Source organism: Rosa rugosa, chromosome 1, assembly GCF_958449725.1.
Source record: "Rosa rugosa chromosome 1, drRosRugo1.1, whole genome shotgun sequence".
Lineage (NCBI taxonomy): Eukaryota > Viridiplantae > Streptophyta > Magnoliopsida > Rosales > Rosaceae > Rosa > Rosa rugosa.
In genome coordinates, this window is record NC_084820.1 from 28,335,308 (window position 1) to 28,356,592 (window position 21,285).

The following is a 21,285-nucleotide window of genomic DNA, read 5'->3' on the forward strand; positions in this document are numbered from 1 at the left end:
ATACTCATGAGGCTTTATAAAAGGGCTTAATGTCTTCATCTTCATTCTAAACTCCCTTTGATTCTAGTGAATTGGACAAAGACCAAATTTTTCGATAGTGGGCCTTCAATTCAAAACAATCTCCAAACTCACCAAGTATGGGGGACTAAAATCCATAAACATTCTTTTTTTTTTTATATTTTTTTATTTTTATTTTTTTTTATTTTTTTATGGACAAGTCTACCCCCACACTTGAATTTTCACCTCTTCTTAATCCTTGTCACCATCATGTAGTAAGTCTCAAAAGATAGCTCCACTAAGTTTTTAGAACAAAGGGTAGGATTATAACTATACTAAGGTTCAGGGGTTAAGGATTTTTAGGGTGATGAAAGAAAAGGCTTAATGTAGGCTCAAAGGGGTTTATCTAAGGGGGTCCCACGACGGGCACAAATAGGGACACAGGCTTATTTGGCAATGGTGGTAGTTCCTAGGTGCCTCTATCCTTTCCAGAATCAGGGCCATGTATTGACAAAACGTCTTAACAAGCACAAGAGCGAATTCTAGCATTCTCTAGTCCATTAAACTTAATCTATGGCATGTAATCAATCAAGATGAAAGAATAATGAGATCAACAGAATCATCGCCAAGAAAATAAGAGTATAATTCATTTTTTTTTCCATTAATCACTCAACAAAGAAAGGGCACATGGCTCAAATTCTCACAAGGGTTATTATGAATCATAACTTATCATCCACATGTTCATATTCTGTACCAAAGTTACGCATGCACCATATCTACTACACATTCATATGCTTTTCATAAATCATAATTAACCAAAGAATATCATCAAATATTATCCCAATCTTGTGATCCTCTTTTAGCCTTAATTTCAGAGATATAAGCTCATCCTAGACAGTTAAAAGGGCATCCTATGACTCAAAAATAAAAACAAAGGACTAAGACTCAATAAATAAAATCAACGAAATTTTTTTAATTTTTGACATTTTTCGATTTTTTTGTATTTTCCAATATATCTGACTCAAAATAAAAGACTCAAATATAAATCCCTTCCCCCACACTTAAATATTGCATTGTCCTCAATGTAATCAATCATAAGCATGCAATGAAACAAATAAGCATAGATAGAAGACATTTATGAAAATAAATCCTAAAATAAAAACAAAAGAGAAAAAATTAAAAAAATAAAAAGAGATAGGGAAAGAGAAAGCAAATCTGTGTAGGTAGACTCCTTCACAGCTACTTCTGAATTGGGTTGCCTCCCAAGCAGCGCTTGAGTTTAACGTCTTTCAGCCAGACAGAATAGAAATTAGAAAGTTAGTAACTATAATTAACTAAGAAATACAAAATATACAATTTGGGAGATATTTTTTTATTTATTTATTTTATTATTATTTTTTTATTTATTTATTTTTGTTTTTTTTTTTTGTAAAAAGCTGAATTTAATAAGACTGAATGAATGCATTTTATTTTATTATTTTTTTATTTTTTATTTTTTATTTTTTTTATTTTTTATTTTTTATTATTATTATTATTATTTTTTAAAATATAGGACTCAAAATGAAAGACAAAAATATTTATAGGATTCAAAATGAAAGACAAAAATATAAATCCCTTCCCCCACACTTAAATATTGCATTATCCTCAATGTAATCAATTAAAAGCATGCAATGAAATAAGTAAGCATATAGGGATGAAATTTACGAAAATAACTACTAAAACAAAAAGAAAATGGAGGAGTAAAAGGGGAAGAGAAAGCAAATCTGATTATATTCTGAATTGGGTTGCCTCCCAAGCAGCGCTTGTATTTTACGTCTTGCAGCCAGACGGTACCTACATTAAATAAAGTTAGTAACTTAATATTAACAAAGAAATACAAAAAAAAAAAATAATAATAAACAAGTAACTATGAATTACAAACTACAAGTATAATTAACAAGTATTTTGTACATAAGACACAAGTTAAGTACACAAGTGAGTATAAAACGTAAAAAGTATTTTTACAAGTATAAAGTGTGAAACAACAAAATAATTTACACGTAAAGAGTATGCACAAGTATTTCTTTTGTTATAAACATTATTGATATCAAATCTAATTCCAAGCGGTAAATCAAGTGGACGTGCGGCCCAAGTATAGTCGTCTAGACACAAAGTCCCTCCTACATCCGTTGGGCAACCTTACTGAAATGGCCAGGTAGGGGAGGGTGAACACGAGAGGAAAAATCCATTTTGGCATGAGCTAAGCCCATTTATAAGCACTTCTGGATTCAAAAACCCGTCATGAACGTTGTCCCCTTCCTAGACACCATCTCACATAGGATATTCTTACTAGGATGTAAAAGGTCCTAAGTGTGTTAGACAGTTCAATGAATGTTAATAAAGGCCGCCCTCAACCTTAAGGGACCTGAACTAGGTACCAATAAGGGGTTTAGGCCAATATTAATAAACACGACTTCACCTATTCCTTCTTTAATTTACAACCTACAATTAAATTCGTATTCAACAATAAAAAAAAACAACCTAGTTAATTTAAACTAAGTATCAAACAGTTTATATACAACAATTATAAACAAAAACAAGTGATTTTTCAATCCCCGGCAACGGCGCCAAAAAATTGATACGCTCAAAGCAAGCGCATAATTTAACCCTATAAATATCATTAGTAGTATAAGCAAGTAGGGATCGTTCTATTCCGGGGATTGAGGGTACACCTGTCATTGTCAAACAATTAAACAATTAAAATTAAAACAAAGTAATATAAACACAAAGATATTCACAAGTATAAACATATTTACGAAAAAGGGGGAATTTTGGATTTTGGATTCGAAAATAAACTAAGTTAAGAAAACAAATAAAAATGCAAAAACATAAAAATACGAATGGAATGAAGGAACAAAGATCAAAACCGAAACTTATGATTAAAATTGATTCAAACATATATGTCAACTAAGGCAAAACCAACGAAATACAAAGCAAAGGTTACAAAGTAGAGGTCGAATTACACCGTGGATGGAAGATGAAGATGGGTGAATAACGTTGAATCCTTTGAGACTCGAAAGCAAGCTTCAAAGGTGGAGGATGGATGATGATGCTCACGGCTTGGTTCTTCTCTTCCTTGGCCTTGCTTGAACTTCGTGGCTTGCCCTAGAGGATGTTGGAAAGGAAAATGGAAAGGAAATGGAGAGACAAAGAAGATGGAATGGATGAAGGAATGTGCTTTCTTCTTTGTTGTAGCCTCTATTTATAGGCTACCAAGCAAAACTATTTGGATTTAAACAAATGATGATATGTTAGGTTTGAGCATTTAAACATTAATGGAATTTATTAGGTTTGAATATTTAAACACTAATGGAATTTGTTAGGTTTGAATATTTAAACACTAATGGAATTTGTTAGGTTTGAGTCACTTTCTACTCATTTTTCCTTCAATTAATTCTCCACCAAGACTTCAGATTTTGCCCGTGACTTCTTCATATGAAATGATCCATCATGAGTGTAGATCATTCTGTAAAATTTTCAGAATTTATCTCCATGTGTTTGGGCCGGAATTTCTGCTGGACTCCTTAAAGGTCCAGTTTTCCAGTTTTGCTTCTGCAGAAAATTGGGCTGACTGTTTGAAGGCCTTCCACTTCTTTTTGGCTCTTGCACTCTTCATAAGAAATGTTTCTTAGGATGTCTAGAATGGATCTGGAAGGTTTCAGCTCATTTGAAGTTCATTTGGTCAGGTGGTCGCTCCTTCTTCCTTGCTTGGCTTGGTTTCTCCTAGCCGGAGTAGGAAAATGTGTAAAGTTGACATTTTTAGTGCATTTCCATTTTTCTCCATCATTTTATGGACCTAACACTTATTTCATCATCATCTACTCCAATGTACCTAAAAATAAAAATTGAATTAAAAATCGATTCGTTAAGGAATTAACTAAGCAAAATGTGAGGAATTAACTATTAAAATACCACATTAAAATGCTCCTATCAGACCTCTTACCAGGCTCTGGCTCGGGCATTAGCGCAGAGATTTACTTCCTACATTTTTACTCAAATACCGAGGGCAGAAAACGACAAGGCAGACGCCCTTGCTAAGCTTGCATCAACTTCCCCAAGCCCTACCTATGGGGCCACTAAAGTCGAAATACTCGAGCGACCTAGCACTTCTAAAACTGTGTCAGAAATTTTCGCTGTGGATAACACAGCTTCGTGGATGGACCCAATTTTGAAATACATGGTCGACGGCTTAGCACCGGATGATAAGGTCGAGGCCAGAAGACTGCAATTGAGGTCAGCTCGGTACACGATCATGAATGGCAAGTTATATCGGAGAGGCCACTGCTTCCCCAGTCTGAGGTGTGTAACGCCGGAGGAGGGTCACAAAATAATGAAGGACATACATGCTGGTGTATGCGGTAACCATGCCGGAGCCCGGTCTCTTGCACATAAGACCCTAAGGGCAGGATATTTCTGGCCAACCATGTCGGCCCTAGCCCAAACAATATCCAGTTCTTGCCACAAGTGCCAAATGTATGCAAATATCCCAAGGGCACCGCCCATTGCCCTCTCCATCCTCCTTGCACCATGGCCGTTCTGTCAGTGGGGTTTGGACTTGATTGGTAAACTTCCCACAGCAGTTGGACAATTCAAATACGCCATCGTCGCTGTGGACTATCAAACAAAGTGGGTTGAAGCAGAACCTCTTGTCGCCATAACCACGGAAAAGGTAAAAAATTTCCTGTGGAAGAACATCTACTGCAGGTTTGGAGTCCCGGACACCATAATCACGGACAACGGAACCCAGTTTGACAATGATGAGTTGAGGGCTTACACAGAGAACCTGGGTACCAGAATTTTATATGCATCCCCGGCCCACCCCCAGACCAACGGTCAGGTCGAGGCTGTCAACAAGATCATCAAGAAGATACTGAAAAAGAAGCTCGACGATGCCAAGGGACTTTGGGCTGCTAAACTCCCGGAGGTGTTGTGGGCTATCAGGACCACGGCAACAGAGGCCACCGGAGAGACCCCATTCTGCATGGCTTTCGGGACAGAAGCGGTACTCCCTATTGAAACACAGGTCCAGAGTCCCCGGATCGAGTATTTCGATGCGGGTACCAACTCGGAAGGCCTACAACTCGATGCCGATTTGCTAGAGGAACGAAGGGATGTGGCGCACATGCATAACTTGGCTAACAAGCGGAGGATAGCTCGCTATTACGATGCCAAGGTACAATCCCGGACACTGAAATTGGGGGACTGGGTCATGAAGCAGGTCTACCCAGAGCCCCGGGGACTGGATCCATCCTGGACAGGCCCTTATGAGATTATTGAAGAGGTAGGCCCTGCAACCTTTTTCATCCGGGACATGGACGGAGTCGTATCCCGGCATCCATGGAATACCCAGCGCCTGCGGTACTATTACAAGTAGCTCCCGGAGCATCTTGTCCTAGCTTTTGCTTTTTGGCCATACAGCTATGGCAAGCTACCCATCGGGTACTCATTCTGTATTAACCACCATGTGGTACTTGAATGGAAAAATGAATTATTCAGACCATTTCTAGCATTTTTTTACCTACACCGGGCATTCCCGGACATAGCTGTTGTCAATTACTCTATTCCGGTAATAAGTGATGCAAGTAAACGCTTAAAGCAAGGTATAAAATCCTCGAAATTTTAATCCCTTTCCAATTCCCATTCAAGTTCAAAAAATTACATTCACAAAAGCCTGGACTACCAAGCACAGGAATCACGCCATTGTTCAAGAAAGGGATAATTTCAAAAAAAAAATATAGTTAATAGTAATTTCCACTACTGCTTGCCACCGGTACTTTGGGATCCACTAGCACCGGACTTGGTTGCCACCATCTCTTTCTTCTTCTCGAGAAGGCCCCGCCTGAATTTGGCTTCATCCAAGTACCCGGCCGCCACCCACTCCTTGAACTTCATGATAACAGCCTTGTCTTGGGCAGCAGCAAGCATCGCAATAAGCTCCTCGGAAGCCTTGTACTCCTCCACGGCCTCGCGCTTCTCCACGGGAAGACGCTCCTCCAAGTAGTCTGCCTTCTCCTTCCATGATGTGGCAGACTCTGCAGCATCCTTCTCCGAGTCCCGAGCATTCTTTACCTCATCCCGCGCCTCGGTGAGTTCACCCTCAAGCTCCGCGATCCGCTGCTTTGCCGCGTCCATCTCGGCAACCAGTGGAGTCAAGGACTCGATCTTTTGCCTCAAGGAGTCCCGCTCCTTCTCCAGCTTGGCCTTCTCACCATGCAGATACTTCACCTGCCCGGAGAGATTGCTAACCTCCTCCTTCAGTTGAGTATCTTCCTCGCTGGCATCAACCGCGTACACATTGAACAGGGCCTGCAAACACACCGGTTACAATATATATACAAAAGGTACCGGTCGCAAGAATGAAGCAAACCCATACCCGCATCATAGATTCCCGGGCGAGACGGCGATTCTCCTTGGGGGTATTGTCCTTGGCCCGCACCCGGTCGAGGTCAATATCCTTCAGATCGCTAAGCATGGACCGCACAAATTTTTCATCAGCAACCCCGTACTCACTCAGCAGCTGCTTGATGGGCTTCTTAGGGATTACCGGAATGGCAGGGGCCAGTAGGCCAAGTGACGGCGACGCGTCGGGTACCGGAAGTTCTCTCTTCTGCCTCTTCGCACCGGATCCTTTAACATCCCGGCCGGTATAGGTAACCTCCTGTTTATCACTTCGGTGCCGGTGCCTGTGTGACCTCTTCTTCTCCCCCTGGAAGCAGGGCCTCGTCGCTCCCAGTGGACCGAGAAGAAATGGACACGGCGGGCAGTACCTTCTCCCTTCCGGGATCAGCTATGGTGATGATGTCAGCGGCAGAAGGCTGCTCGACTTGAGTCGCGGGAGCATTGGGATCAGGTTCCCCATACCCCGCGTCAGTGATCTCCAGCAGGGTCTCTTCAATGGACCGACCCGTAGCCTTCGACCCAAGGTCGACCTCAATGTGCAGGGCGTCTTCTCCCTGGTTCATCAGCATATCCATCAACTGGTTATCGTCCATTCTGTCCTCCTCTTTGCCTTTCCGGGGTTTCCTCTTCGGTGCTTTCACTGCAATCAGTTCCATAGTTAGTAAAAAAAAAAAAAAAAGAAAGAAAAGAAGCCAAAAGTTTTTTTAAAAAAAAAAGCCTCACCAGGGAGCCATCCTAACCCTAGCCTATAAAGTATAGAGTGCCGGATAAATCTATAAGAGCTCCTCTCTTTCTCATTCCAAACAGCGTATACCCGGGCTATCCTCTTCCTTTCCACCTCTGATAAAGTGTAGGCCTGGTCCCCGATTGCTTGGAAAGTGCCTGTCAGATGCCACTTCTTATTTTTAATCTGCCATCGCCCACCAGCTAGAAACACTTTATTCCTCCACCTTTTGCTCATCGACGTGGGCATGTCGGTAACTAATGGTTCGTAATCCCTAGCGGCAAAGGTCACCGTACCCGCACAGGATAGCTTCCTTGAGTACAGGATCCTGTGTACCGCGCGGAATTCATTTACGGAAGGCCACCCTTGTTAGCACAAGTCCCACATGGCCATCATACTATATATTTGGCGAATAGCATTCGGGGTCAACTGCCCCGGTGACAGGTTCAGCATCCGCAATAGATACTGTAGGCACCGGGGCAGCGGTAGCGATAACCCTTGGTGGAACTGGTTCTCGTGCAGCGCCACCCACCCCGGGGCAGGATTCGCGGCCATCTCTCCTTCCTTAAGGGGCCTAAGCTCTACTGCGTCCGGTATCCCCCACTTCAGTCGCATGGCGATGATCTCCTTCATCGTCATACTTCTCCCGGGTTCGTCGCATACGGTCCCGTCCGTAAGTGTATACCTAGGCTTCGGTATGCCCTCCGGGATTGCCACCGTGACTACGGGGGCCTCCACAGATCCATCCTCGCTCTCACCCTCGTCGGACTCCTCACTGCTCTCCGAGAACACCCCCGTCGAAGAGCCGGTATTCTCTGCTAATTGACCTACTGAAGCTAGGTACCGATCGATATCCACTTCAGCTTGCCTGGCAAACGACTGGTATGACGATCCCGTATCCCCACCCTTGGTTTCTGATTCCATCCTAATCACGATACCGGAAACCTCAAAACTCGCTATATCTGGAATCAGAAGCACAAGGGTTAGCCTAACCAGATCTAAGACCACGTTGAAGCGCGGATCACTCCCCACTTCAAAGCAAAACCCAGAAATTCAAAGCAAAACCCAGAAACTCAAGAAAACCCAGAAATTCAAAGCAAGCCCAGAAATTCAACGCACAACCCAGAAACACAGGCAAAATCGAAGCAGCCCAAACCCACGTCAAACAGAAACACAAAACAAAACAAAAAACCAAACCACATTCTCTTACCTCTTTCCGGCAGTCGCTAATCTGGCTAAAGCTTTCGTCTTCACTCCTCACAGCCACAGCAACAGAAGCGCAAGAGGTGAGAGGGCGAAACGCGATTTCTCAGATTCTCAGAATTTCGAAGAAAGTGAGAAGGGAAACAGTCTGTTTCCCTCTTAAATTCAATCTCCAAAGCATCAGGGCCGTTGAAGCCGAAAAGCCCACAACCACAGGATCACTACACGTGTCCCACGTCTCGAAAACCGTCAGTTGAGGGGACGGGCATTTATTGCACAACTCAGTATGCCCCACGTGGCTGACATGCACCGCCTACCCCATCGGGTACCAGGAGGCTCCAACTCTCTCTACCCCATCGGGTATCAGAGCCAAGTCCTCTCTCTACCCCATTGGGTACCGGAGAGTCAATTCCTCCACCCCATCGGGTATCAGAGCCAAGTTCTCTCTCTACCCCATCGGGTATCAGAGCCAAGTTCTCTCTCTACCCCATCGGGTATCAGAGCCAAGTCCTCTCTCTACCCCATTGGGTACCGGAGACTCACATCCTCTACCCCATTGGGTACCGGAGAGTCAATTCCTCCACCCCATCGGGTATCAGAGCCAAGTTCTCTCTCTACCCCATCGGGTATCAGAGCCAAGTCCTCTCTCTACCCCATTGGGTACCGGAGACTCACATCCTCTACCCCATTGGGTACCGGAGAGTCAATTCCTCCACCCCATCGGGTATCAGAGCCAAGTTCTCTCTCTACCCCATCGGGTATCAGAGCCAAGTCCTCTCTCTACCCCATTGGGTACCGGAGACTCACATCCTCTACCCCATTGGGTACCGGAGAGTCAATTCCTCCACCCCATCGGGTATCAGAGCCAAGTTCTCTCTCTACCCCATCGGGTATCAGAGCCAAGTTCTCTCTCTACCCCATCGGGTATCAGAGCCAAGTCCTCTCTCTACCCCATTGGGTACCGGAGACTCACATCCTCTACCCCATTGGGTACCGGAGAGTCAATTCCTCCACCCCATCGGGTATCAGAGCCAAGTTCTCTCTCTACCCCATCGGGTATCAGAGCCAATTCCTCTACCCCATTGGGTACCGGAGGCTCAACCCTCACCCTATCGCAGTGTAGATTAGCTACCTACAGCGTAACCCGCTCAAGATATCCCTTGAACGGGAACTTGGGGGACTCCCTATAGGCTAACTAGTGCCAAACTTCCGAGACAATAATAAGTCCCCACCCAAGAAACATCTTGAACGGGAACTTGGGGGACTTGTACATACTAGGGAAGTCTCAACTAAGTTTGGCACTATCGGCTGGGCCCTATCGGTACTCCCATGTACTATACCATGGGCCGGGTTCACGACCCACCATGGCGAGGCCCATTTGGGATGCCACCCCGGGCACCCAGGGCCCTGGGCAAGGCCAACACAGCCCAACTATTTACACAACAGGAGGACTGATATGGCATCAGAAGAACAACTGGTGTCCCACATCGAAGATGGGGGAGACTTCCTTCACATGCTCGAGTATATAGGCATTAGCACAACCACCTTTTACGGGTAATAACTCCTTTGTCTACTATTTACTTACTATACATCAATATTAGCTTCTCACTCAAGCATCGGAGAGGTGTAAACCGTCCGGCACGGTTTACTCCTCTAAGCGTGTGTTCTTGGTACAGGATTTAGGAGGCGCATCGGTACCCCAGACGGTATAGCATTCTGTGTGAGGTACCCGGAGAAAGCCACCAGAAACAATAACAATTACGTCAAATCTATTACCAGTTCTGTAGTTCACCACCTACATCCCTTCTATAAAGATGGAAATCCCTATAAATTAATATTGCTCGGACTACGAATTTTTTTTTTTACTTTAGCGGGGTTATTATTTTTAAAAAATAAACAATTTATTTATTTATGGATAAATGAATATTTATTAATAAATAAATTTTATTTTACCTTCCAGACCTTTATACTCTAAATCACATGTGCCCCTATACTTCTAATGGCATCATGGGTACCCTATACTTTCAATTTCGATCAATTTTGTCCAATCCTAATCCATTTTGCCAATTATTGTGTAATATATATTTCCAAATTCAATTTACTTATATACTTTTGCATGATTGCATCTCACATTAGTTAATCATTATCCTATAAGGGAGCCCATTAGAGCCACGTCTTCGATCTACAAAATAATTGATGGAAAAACTAATGATTGGACAATATTGATTATATTGGAGAGTACAGAGGTATATATGATGAAACTAGAAGTACATGGGCACAACTGATTTATACCCTCTTCATTTCTTAAACAAATTGATGATAACAATTACTTTAAATCTATTATCCAATTATGTAGTTCACCACCTAACTCCCTTCTCCAAAGATGGAACCTACAGTAAAATCCCTATAAATTAATATTATTTAGTTGGGATTATGAAAACAAAACATTTTTTTAGCAGGGTTATTATTATATCGATCAAAGGTGTAAGGATCAAAGGTGTAGAATGAAATTAGGCCTTTATAAATTTAGAAAGAGTTCTATGTTTTTTCTAGTTAAACTAACATGACTTAGTCTAGTGTGATTAGGTTTTTCATTTTTATTTGGATTATGTTTCTAATTCTAGTAGACTTATATTTATTTTCCTGAATAGACTATGTTCTTGATAACACTGAAGGGTGTTGAACATTTACCGAAGATGATCAAGATACAGATGACAGCTATGCTCAACCAACTGTTTCGCTACAATAGACCTTCCAAGCAATAGTAACTAGGGGTGGGCACGGTTCGGTACAATAGACAATAAACTTTGTGAACTTCTAGCTTTACAATGAGCTTCATTTCTTTATTTTCATTTAGTAATAGTTGGTAAAACTTAATGTTAATTGATAAAATGTGTATCACTTATCCATTAAAAAATAACTTAATAATTTTAAAATTTTGTGCTTTTAGCAAGAGAAGAAATTTACTTACAGATTAAGCTTTTAGCTCACCCGAATTCGACTTATTGGATTCGCCCCTGCATATGGATCAATTGGTATTAGCTCTACTAATTGGTATGAAGCATAAGAAAGAGTACCAAGATGCCAGCTCTCGTGGATGAGCTTCGCCTTCGAATTCGTACCCGCAGCCCCCATTGCCACATTCAGAGGGTAGAAATGATCAGGTGAAGGATGAGCCATTTTTGCATGCGGGAGCCTTCTTCTCATAATATGGTTCACATCTTTATATCTTCCTTGAGTCAAAGCCTCCTTAAGCCCATCCACCGTGTTCCACCTCAGCTCCTTCAAGTTGTGAACTACACTCCCCGACTCCACCATAAGAACACCCACCTCCTTTAATGTGCCAATGCCTTCCCCAAATTGAAGTGATAGCTCCTGTCACTATCGGTCAGGACGGATAGCTGCCACACCAGGATGTCTGCCTCCGGATACATGAACATGAGTGGTACCCAGGAACCGTGGTTGAGGTCGCGCTTGTTGTCCACGTCAACGCTAGGGAATCCAGCAGCAGTGAGAAGATCCTTGACTCGGGTGGCTAGTTGGGGTGACCTTAGGGCAGGGTACTTGAGCTTGTACATGGAGTTGGGAAAGCAATAGAAGTAGTAGATGGTGTCGTTTAGGCCGACAATAGAGTTAAATATGGGGACGGAGGTTTCCCAGTGGGTAGAGATGGTGAGGATAGAGTTGGGTTTCTGGGGGAACCCGTTTTGCTTCCAGGATTGGAGGAACTTTCTGGCGGGTATGGTCTCATCGATGCTTATAGTTGGGGATCTGTGCGAGATGTAGAATGTGTCTATTATCAGCATTGTTGATTAGCTCGAGGGATTAGTTCTTCGAGGAATTGAAAATCTAGGGAAATTTTGGTTGGGAATTTGGTTTGGATTTTTTGTTTTGGTATATATGGTGAAAGGTCAAAATTTGAGGTGGGTGAAACGCCAGTTTTACATATATGCTTCTCTCATTTCTCGTTTGCCAAAGCGAGTGAGAGTTTCTCTTTGTAATTTAAGTCTAGGCTTTTCCAGACTGAGCAAATTATTATCAGCCCATCCATTAAAGAGAAAAATAAGGTTTGCTTACCTTTTTTGGTGCCCTTTCGAAAATTTTCCTTCTTTTTTTCTTTACCATCACTCTATTAGTGGAGAAATTATATATACACAATCCTGCAATTTATATGTCCAACTTTTTTCTTAAACTTCCTTTTATACTTCCTTTTATATTCTCTTCACTCTATTAGTGGGACTGAGCCTCCCAGCTAGGCTATGTTCCAGACCTCTTTAAAAAAAAAATTAAATTAAATTTTAAAAAAATTAATAATAACTATTACAATCTACTACCACTTCACCACCTACCTCCCATCTCCAATGATGGAACCTACTTCCATTGTCGGCTCGCATCCTTCAGCCTGCAGCTGCCATACTCAAAACTTGAGAGTGACCAAGTTTTTTGACCCAACAATAAGAGCATTTTCAAATTCATTTATAATAATAAAGTCAATAGTAGTACCATTGTTAGAGCTTCGGACCAAACCATCAAAATTAAATTTCATAAACTACACATAGTAGTACCATTTATAGGATGATTTATCAGAACTACGAAGAAGGACTAGCATGCTAGAAATCTGCCATAGTAAAAGCTGCAGTTGCAGGGATCGCTAAGGAAACAAATAAATGATCCAAGGTGTCCGTCTCATAAAATTGGTGAATAGAGGAGCACATGTTTAAAAGATAACTACTTTTTTTTTTTGGCGATTAAACATCAGGAGTATTATTGAATCAAAACAATTACATCGAGGCAATAGCCTCCCAAAGGAAGCAACAACCAACAACAAGGCTAAAAAAATCCCAAACTAAGAACAAAATAAACAAACAAAAGCCACCGACAAGCTACAACCGCTGACAAGAAGGACGAAGCAACTGAGCCACGGTGTCACGGGCCGACTTTGTACGCAGTGGAATTAGCCCATGAGGCGCCAAGTTTCCTCTGAACCGAGGCCAGCCTATCTTCCTTACTTCCTTGATACTCCATTTTTCTTTTTCTTTCTGTGTGCTTCTCTTGTCAACTCTGACCCCTTTCGACTTCGTCCCCCATACTTATTGGGGTTTACCAACGAAAGCCACTCTCACATGAGTCTCACATCTTGTGACTAACCGATCGCTTCCTTGTGTCATGGTTGTCTTCCAAGACACTCGCCCAACCGATAGGCTTTCGAGTCATCCCGGCTTGCGCCAGCCCATTACCGACCCGCGTGCATCCCACACGTCGATAGCAAGTAGCATGACCGTGTACCGAGACTAAGTTGGCATTCCTATTCCTTCCTTGGGTCTTTCCTTAATAGCATGCACACTTCAGTCACTTGCACACCTCAGTCGCTTCATGGGCATCCCTTGCACCACCCACTCAGCTCAAGGGCAACACATGCCCGCATACTTCCCCTCGTGGGCATCCCTTATACAACCCACTAGGCTCATGGGCAACAGATGCCCGCATACTTTGCCTCGTGAACATCACTTGCACAACCCACTCGGCTCAAGGGCAACACATGCCCGCATACTTCGCCTCGTGGGCATCACTTGCACAACCCACTCGGCTCATGGGCAACACATGCCCGCATACTTAAACCTTGAGTGCCATTCTAACAAGCCATCTAGGCCTTGTGGCCTTTCCCCTCTAACGAGGCTACCATGTTCTCTTCTTGATGATTGTCATGGGTCCAAGGCATATTCTAGCCCGTAGGCCAATCCTCAAGTGGGCATGCCGTCTTTCTTGTTGGCACGCCGCTCAAGTGAGCAACTCATCCTCGATGTCCCTCTTAAGCTTCCTTCAGTCTAACACGAGGTCGCCCCTTCCGTGCTTGCTGGCATCACTTTGCTTTGGGCAAGGTCGAACCCTAACACATGCCACGTCACTTGCTCCATGGCCAATGAGCACCACGAGGTCCCGCCATATCTTCCAAAAGTCCACATGTTTGTCTAACACCGATGGCATAAGGATCGCCCTCATACGAACCTCGTCCCCGACGCCGACCCGCAATATTGGCCTTTTGGCCAATACCGTCTACGAGACATCCTGACTCATGGAAACATATGCCGCCCCTCGCTGACGACACATGCCCGACCCCCTAGGCCCCCACGGGTGCCACGGAGAAGCTCACTTAGTGCCCCATGAAGGCCAGCACCGGGGGTGGTGGAGAGCTTGACACCATGTCTCCCCCTATAGAGCATATTTTGCTTACATGACCAAGGTGGGAGGAAACATCAAAATAGCCGAGGAGACTAATTGTCCATAACTAATTCACAGAAACTCCAAATGACATGCCGTCAAGTGTGTTGAACTCTTTTCGATTTCCCAGACATTTCTCGTGTTTTGAGTTTTCCCAAATTCCAAGCCGAAGTACCTCGAACCAGAACTTCCAATTAATTATGACAATGCCACTCGTCCTCACTTTAGCTTCAAGCTCGCCCTTGGGCTTCCAAGGCTCGCCCCTCTCGGCTTCTCCTTGTCCCAAGGCTCGCCCCTCTTGGCATCTCCTTGCCTCAAGGCTCGCCCCTCTCGGCATCTCCTTCCCTCAAGGTTCGCCCCTCTCGGCATCTCCTTTACAAAGTGTCACGATAGCACTACTCCTAAGTGCGGCTCGTGACACACGGCAAAGAAGCCAACAACCAAATCCAACCATATCGAAGGCGCAGGAGAGAGACCCATGCGGAATTCAATGCCCCCAGCCATCAAATTTCCAGATATCAAAGTCAACACCATCTCTACCACATCAAACCAAATTTGCCAAGAACAAAGTAACCAGATAAACCGGATGGAAGGATCGGGTGAGATCCGGTAAGGGACCAAAGAAATAGGCACCACCAGATACACAGGATCTTGTAGCGTCACCCAGTGCGATAGTAGGTAACCCCACTTTGAAAGCTCCGAAGAACGAAAGAACCGATCATGGCAGAAGAAAGACTAATGAGGGGAAGAGGATGAAGACAAAGGAAACTAGAAAAGGGAAGATTGAGAACAAGAACCAAATAGGGCCAAAACAGAGACAAACTCCGAGTAAAATCGCCCAGGACAACAAATCAAAACAAAACAGAAATTAAAAAACTGAGCATAGATACTTAAAGCCTCACGAAAAGGGAAAATTGATGATCAGTATCTCCCCCGACTTTCAAGCCAAAGATCCAGATCGGAATGATCTAGATCTGACAAGAAAAGGGGGGGAGGAAAGCTTAAGCGGCTGGGTTTGTTAGAGAGAAGTGATTAGAGAGAAGTGAGTTTCTCTCACTAGAAAAGGATAAGGGGAACTTCAGCTCAAAAGGGATTTCAAAAAAGATAACTACTTGAGAACGATAAGATGAAAAGATCTTACCAGATCATGATATAGATTTCATGTTTGTACTTAGTAGTTTAGATTTCGTCATTTCGTCCAGATATAGATTTCGTCATTTCGGGAACCAAAATTCCTCACCAGATCATGTTTGTACTTAGTAGTGAGCAAAGGTTGTCAAATTTGAGTTCATTTATAGCAAACCTGATGGAACTAGGATTGTAAGCCTTCACAACAGACCATTGCAATGGATCATAATCACTTCCCCATATGAGGAATGACGATAATCAATATGAAAACACCAAAAATCTCCACAATTGACGGATGATGATTAAGGAAGGGAGACACTTGAACATGATAAGAGTAACTCTAACAGTTTCTCTATAATTTTTGTATTATAGGGAATCAAAAGTCAAAGTTTTAAGCAATTTTTCGTCTTCAAATTAGAGATTATTGTAAATTTAAGAAATTTTGTTTTCTCTTCCCTCACTATCCCTAAAATTGGGATAGATATAAGGAATCTGTTGGAGCAAAAGAGACTCATTTTGCCCTAAAATAGAGAAAAATCAATTATGGAAAAATTGTGGGAGTTGCTCTAATATTGCTACTGTGTTACATGTAACTTTGTGGGATTCGGTCACTAGACTTGTTAATGGACCATATTTGGAGCAGACCAATTTAGATCTTGATTTATTTAATAATAATAAAATTCAATCCGATCTAATTCAACAATCTAAAGGATATTGGTAGTTAATCCAAATTCGTATTCGACGGGTTAACGGGTACTGTTCTACTAGTCTAATCTAATACAATATAAGAAAAAAGAACATAAATTTGAGACAATAGGCCTATAAACCAGCTAGATACAGCTATGCAAATTTTCTCCTTTTATCTCCCTAAATTAACAAAGTTTTAGAAAAACTATTATCAAAAATAATATTTAATGGCAACATTTATCAATAACCGACCTTAGCTCAGTTGGTAGAGCGGAGGACTGTAGTTGGCTCGACCATCAGATATCCTTAGGTCGCTGGTTCGAATCCGGCAGGTCGGATTGCCTTTTTCCTTCTAATTTTTTTGAATATATATACAGCTCTCGGGCTTTGGTTATAGAAGGACAAAAATGTAATTCTGTGTTAACAATACTGGGTTCGAAATTTGGTTTCAAAGCTCATATATAATTACCATATGAAGTGATTTGAGTTATTGTTCAGGAAATAAAATGGCCTTATAAAGTCCACAAGGCTTAAAAAGAAAAAGAAAAAGAAAATCAAAAAATCCCAGTTACATAAAGGCCCAACAAAGCAAACGGAGGCCTCATAAAAAACAAAAGAATCTGGCCCTCCCCCACAAACCCAGTTCTGCGCCAAGCTATTACGGCTATTGCATCTGAAATCGAACTTTTTTTTTTTTTTTTGAAAGGGAAATCGAACTTAAAAGAGCTAAAATTGCAGTTTGTAAAACTGGGGGTGTTAATTAATTAAAAAACAAAAACAAAAAAGAACTACAAAAATGGTCACTATATATGCTATAATTCTTTTGTTTTTAGCCCATTGAAATGGGCGGACTTGAGGCAACGACCTCATATGCCTCCTCGGCCATGATCCCAACATTTAATTAGAAATTTGTCATCTTCCCTACTATTGGAAAGCAACAGAAGAATATCTCCAAGAATAAATGTGGTTAAAACTTAAAACAAAGTCATTCATCCATTATCCATAACAAAAACCAAGAATTTGGTTCATGTATTTTTCCAAAAAAAAAAAAAAGGTGGTGCATGCAACTGAGACAAATTGCAGCAAGGACCACACCATATATGATGCCTAATTGGGTTAGGACTTGGAAGTTCTGGTGGAAAATGTTGTGGGTAAGCCAAGGTAATATATAAAGGAGTAAAGGACGGAGGATTGATTTTTCAGTTAGGGTTTATTGAAAAGAAAAATTGAGGATAAATGGAAGAAAAAATGAAGGAGAAAGAAAAAGAAAAAGTAAATAGGCATTTACTCCATATTCGAGACAGGGCTCAAGGAGGAGGCGTCTATTCCGAGTGGCGAGAACTAACTCTCGATCGAGGTTGACAGGGGGATGACCACGGGATAATGACCTCTTTTTTTTCTCGAAACGAAGAACTTAAAGAGAAAGGGGGAAACTTCTTTATAAGTATGTAATATCATAACTTTGCAAAATGGAGGCCGAGTGAGCTATCACTTCGGAGATGTAATATCATAACTTAATAATACTACATGTAGTTTTTCTATTTATTAACAGAATTTCTCTCATTGTATTCAAATTGAAAAAGACTCTAACCTCATCATCAACTGAGTGAACAACGGATGTGAAGTTCATTGGCACCTAAAGTCTATCATTACTTCATTATAGATATAAAGTAGCTTTCTAATCAGTTTGATGTGATCTCCTTTTCCTATATTCTTGGTAAGCTAACTTCATAAAGCGGATGTCATTGCTGATGTAAGATTTTCTTCAGAGATTGCCTGTTTAGCTTATCTACCATTCAATTTTGATCGTTATAACCTAAGTTTTTCTCATGATTTTCATTTATAATTTATAATTTATCCTCTATAAAAAATAATAAGAAGTTCTCTGGTACCATCAAGACTTAAGAATAAATGAGTGGTTTATTTTTTTTTCTTGGGTCTGTAGAGATTTTTTTTTTTTTTAGAGGAATAGTCAACTTCACGACCCGCTCGTAAGAGCTGCCAAATAGAGTCATTACTTAAGCAATATAACCTTTTTGGTCTAACATACCGAAGCACATCCAGCAATACACCTTACTATCTAAAAAGGAATAAAATAGCAGAGATAGTGTAGAGGATCCTTGTGGCATTTCTCAACCCTAGGTTGAATTAGGTGCCATCTCTAGACTGAGATTATCACTGCCATCAACTTCCTTCATCCCAGAAATTCCAAAAAAATAAAAATAAAGTATTAAGCTTGAAGACCAAGCCCCAAAATTGGCGCCCAAGCTCAAAAACCAACCTAGGATCTTAGGCAAAACCCTAGCCCAACAAAGCATTTGTTCCAGCTCATAGCCTCCTCCACCTCTTGCACCATTGGACCTCACAAGCGAACAGCCACCAACCCTTAGGGTTGGCAAATTCGCCCAAATTAAACCGTACCAACCACATCCGAGCTGAGCCAAGTGAATTGGTAGCCGACTTTGTCGGAAACCTAAAACTCGGTACGGTTGTACCGAACCGACAATATGAAGACTGTACGATAATGGTATGTGATTTCATACATTTACATTATACCATATCGTACCATATAATTTATAAATATTATTTATTTTAGTTTTTATTATTTGTATCAATCACAACCATCTGATTATTTAAGTTTTTATTGTTGATGAAATTATGATTGTCTGAAATCCTAAAGGGGTTGGATCAATTCATTCCCGTCTCTCATCATCTTTTTTCAGTCTCTCTCAACCTCTCCGCCAAAACGATATGAAACCAGACAACCTGCCATTCCATCTTTAATCGGCAAATCCCATCGAAAGTTCGAAACTAAACCATCACCCTCTCAGTCTCTCACCCTCTCTACAATCTCCAGACTCTCTCACTCTCTCCATCGAAACCCAGAAACCAATTTTGCAGCTCTCATTTGACACCCAGAAATCTTCAAAACCCCTCTTTGAAACCCAGAAATAATAAACCCAAATCACTACTATGCTTCGTCTATGGTAAAGATACCTTTTAAAATCTGATGGATTTGGAGAATAGTTTACAAAGTATATGATATTCTGAGTTGGCATAGATTCACCACTGAAGGTATTAGTTCTAGTTAATTCTTAAACTTTTGTCTCTCATGGTCTGCAAAATTGATCACCCCATAGACCGCAGCCTCTTTTTGTTCATTGCTCTTCTATCTATTTTTTTCTCAGGTCATAAACTATGAGTAAATTGGTCTGGGAATAAATTAGGTCATTGGAGAACTGAGGCGCAATAACAAACTCGGTTGGAGGCTCAACTGTACTGATCCTACCAATTAAATCGGTCTACCGACTTCTTGGTATACCAACTTCTGTGGGCGGTAGTGGTAAGGATTTTGGCTAACCAACTTAGAGTGGTACGGTATATGGTATGGACCTGGAGGGGTCGGTATCGAACCGAGCCCAATCCTACATTGCAACTTGAACCACCAGCAGAACCAACGTCGCCAGCCTCAACCCACGTTCCTAACCAAACTTGCTAAACCTCACACCACCATCAGCCACCACCAAAACTCAATTCGGCGAAACGCTATCCAATCATCAGCGATGCCCGCCTCATTACTAAAACAGTCCCAGCCACCAATCGCAAAATTGGTCGCCACCGACTCATCAGCAACCTTCGGCGAGATGTCAGCTGTCGACGCACCGCCATCAGCATCACGCCACCCCGACGGAAAATCAAGAGAGGCCTCCTCGCTAGGATATGCGGTCTTCACCAGACCCACGCCATCAAACTATATATCCAATAGCTCATCCACCGACCCCGATCCCTGCCAGAACTAGATCACTCGACCCACGCACATCACGAACGCAAGCAGGCAGAGAAGCACTGCTTCTGTCTAGGGCCAAACCATAACCACCATCAGAATTACCCCCACCACCAACAAGGGTAGCAGAACAGAGGAAGAAGATGAGACTTAGGCCTACAGAGATCTCTATCAGCAATAATAAAGGAGAAGAAAGTGAGACTCCAACCTGACGGCGACGTTCCCCAACCCTAGCAGAGCTAGGTAAATATATTGTTGTAACAGTTTACTCCTCTTTTTTTTTTTGGACTAATGAGAATTTCATTAAGGGACTAACCTGAAGAGCCTAGCAAAGAACTGAGGCCAAGAAAAAACAACCCAGAAAACGGAGAGGGTCTCTTTCTTCTAAATCACAACCTGAGATAGAAACAGAAAGAGAAACTACAGCAACTAACATTACAAATTCCCAGCCAACGGTGGGCACGGAAGACCATCATTTCTCAGGACAAGGGACAAAGAAGGTGGTGGCATGTCAGCCCATCTGTTAAGACCCACCCTCGACATGGCAAGAGAGGATGCATTGTGCGCACAACCATATTCACTTCACGGGGAATCCATCCCCAAGTAACAGCTTCAAAGTACTTACTTCTATTGCGAATTTCATCAATGATGGGGAAGATTTTCCAACTCTTGTGAGAAGTTGATGTCATGAGCTCCGATATCACCAACTGGGAGTCTGACTGAACTCTTATCCTTTTCAGATTACAATCTGAAGCCAAGACTACGCCGAGGCAGATCGCTTGGGCTTCAGCAATCTCCACGGATCCACAATTCGTTCTCTCGGTGGATCTTCCAATCAATATGCCATTCTTATCTCTGATAATCACTCCCAGACCACCGATATTTGGTTGTGCCCATGCCGCATCACAATTGACTGCCACATAGCCCAGAAGGGGAGGATTCCAGAATCGACGATCATTGTAAGACCTCGGAAATTTGTTATTAATTCCTAAATGTTTTCTGGGATTAATAAAGTGTTCGTTTGTACGATTTCGTGGTTCGAGGGTGGAGCGGAAAGTATTTCGAACAATTATTCGTTGGAATGCTTTGATTGAAGGGTTGACTT

The 21,285-nt window shown here is 42.2% G+C and overlaps 1 protein-coding gene, 1 non-coding gene and 1 pseudogene across 2 annotated transcripts; 1 reads left to right on the top strand and 2 right to left on the bottom strand.

Annotated features, from left to right (window-relative positions):
* Positions 1-5,554: 5,554 nt before the first annotated feature.
* On the bottom strand, positions 5,555-7,028 carry LOC133725525 (uncharacterized). The gene is made up of 4 exons (XM_062152813.1): positions 6,804-7,028; positions 6,410-6,694; positions 5,876-6,342; positions 5,555-5,594 (listed from the first exon to the last, which is right to left on the bottom strand). Exons 1-4 carry the CDS (start codon positions 7,026-7,028, stop codon positions 5,555-5,557), a joined length of 1,017 nt encoding a protein of 338 aa, XP_062008797.1.
* Positions 7,029-11,344: 4,316 nt separating this feature from the next.
* Positions 11,345-12,168, bottom strand: LOC133725534 (extradiol ring-cleavage dioxygenase-like; annotated as a pseudogene).
* Positions 12,169-16,643: 4,475 nt separating this feature from the next.
* On the top strand, positions 16,644-16,734 carry TRNAY-GUA (transfer RNA tyrosine (anticodon GUA)). The gene is given in 2 exon segments: positions 16,644-16,680; positions 16,699-16,734. It is a non-coding gene; the product is annotated as a tRNA-Tyr (tRNA).
* Positions 16,735-21,285: the final 4,551 nt, after the last annotated feature.

Bases quoted from the DNA above. Each gene is read 5' to 3' on its own strand.
- LOC133725525 (XM_062152813.1), bottom strand. From the start codon at position 7,028: ATGGACGATAACCAGTTGATGGATATGCTGATGAACCAGGGAGAAGAC. The intron at 6,695-6,803 runs GTACTGCCCGCC...AGTGATAAACAG, and splicing joins CTGATCCCGGAAGGGAGAAG to GAGGTTACCTATACCGGCCG. The intron at 5,595-5,875 runs GCGGGGCCTTCT...TTACCGGAATAG, and splicing joins TTGGATGAAGCCAAATTCAG to AGTAATTGACAACAGCTATG.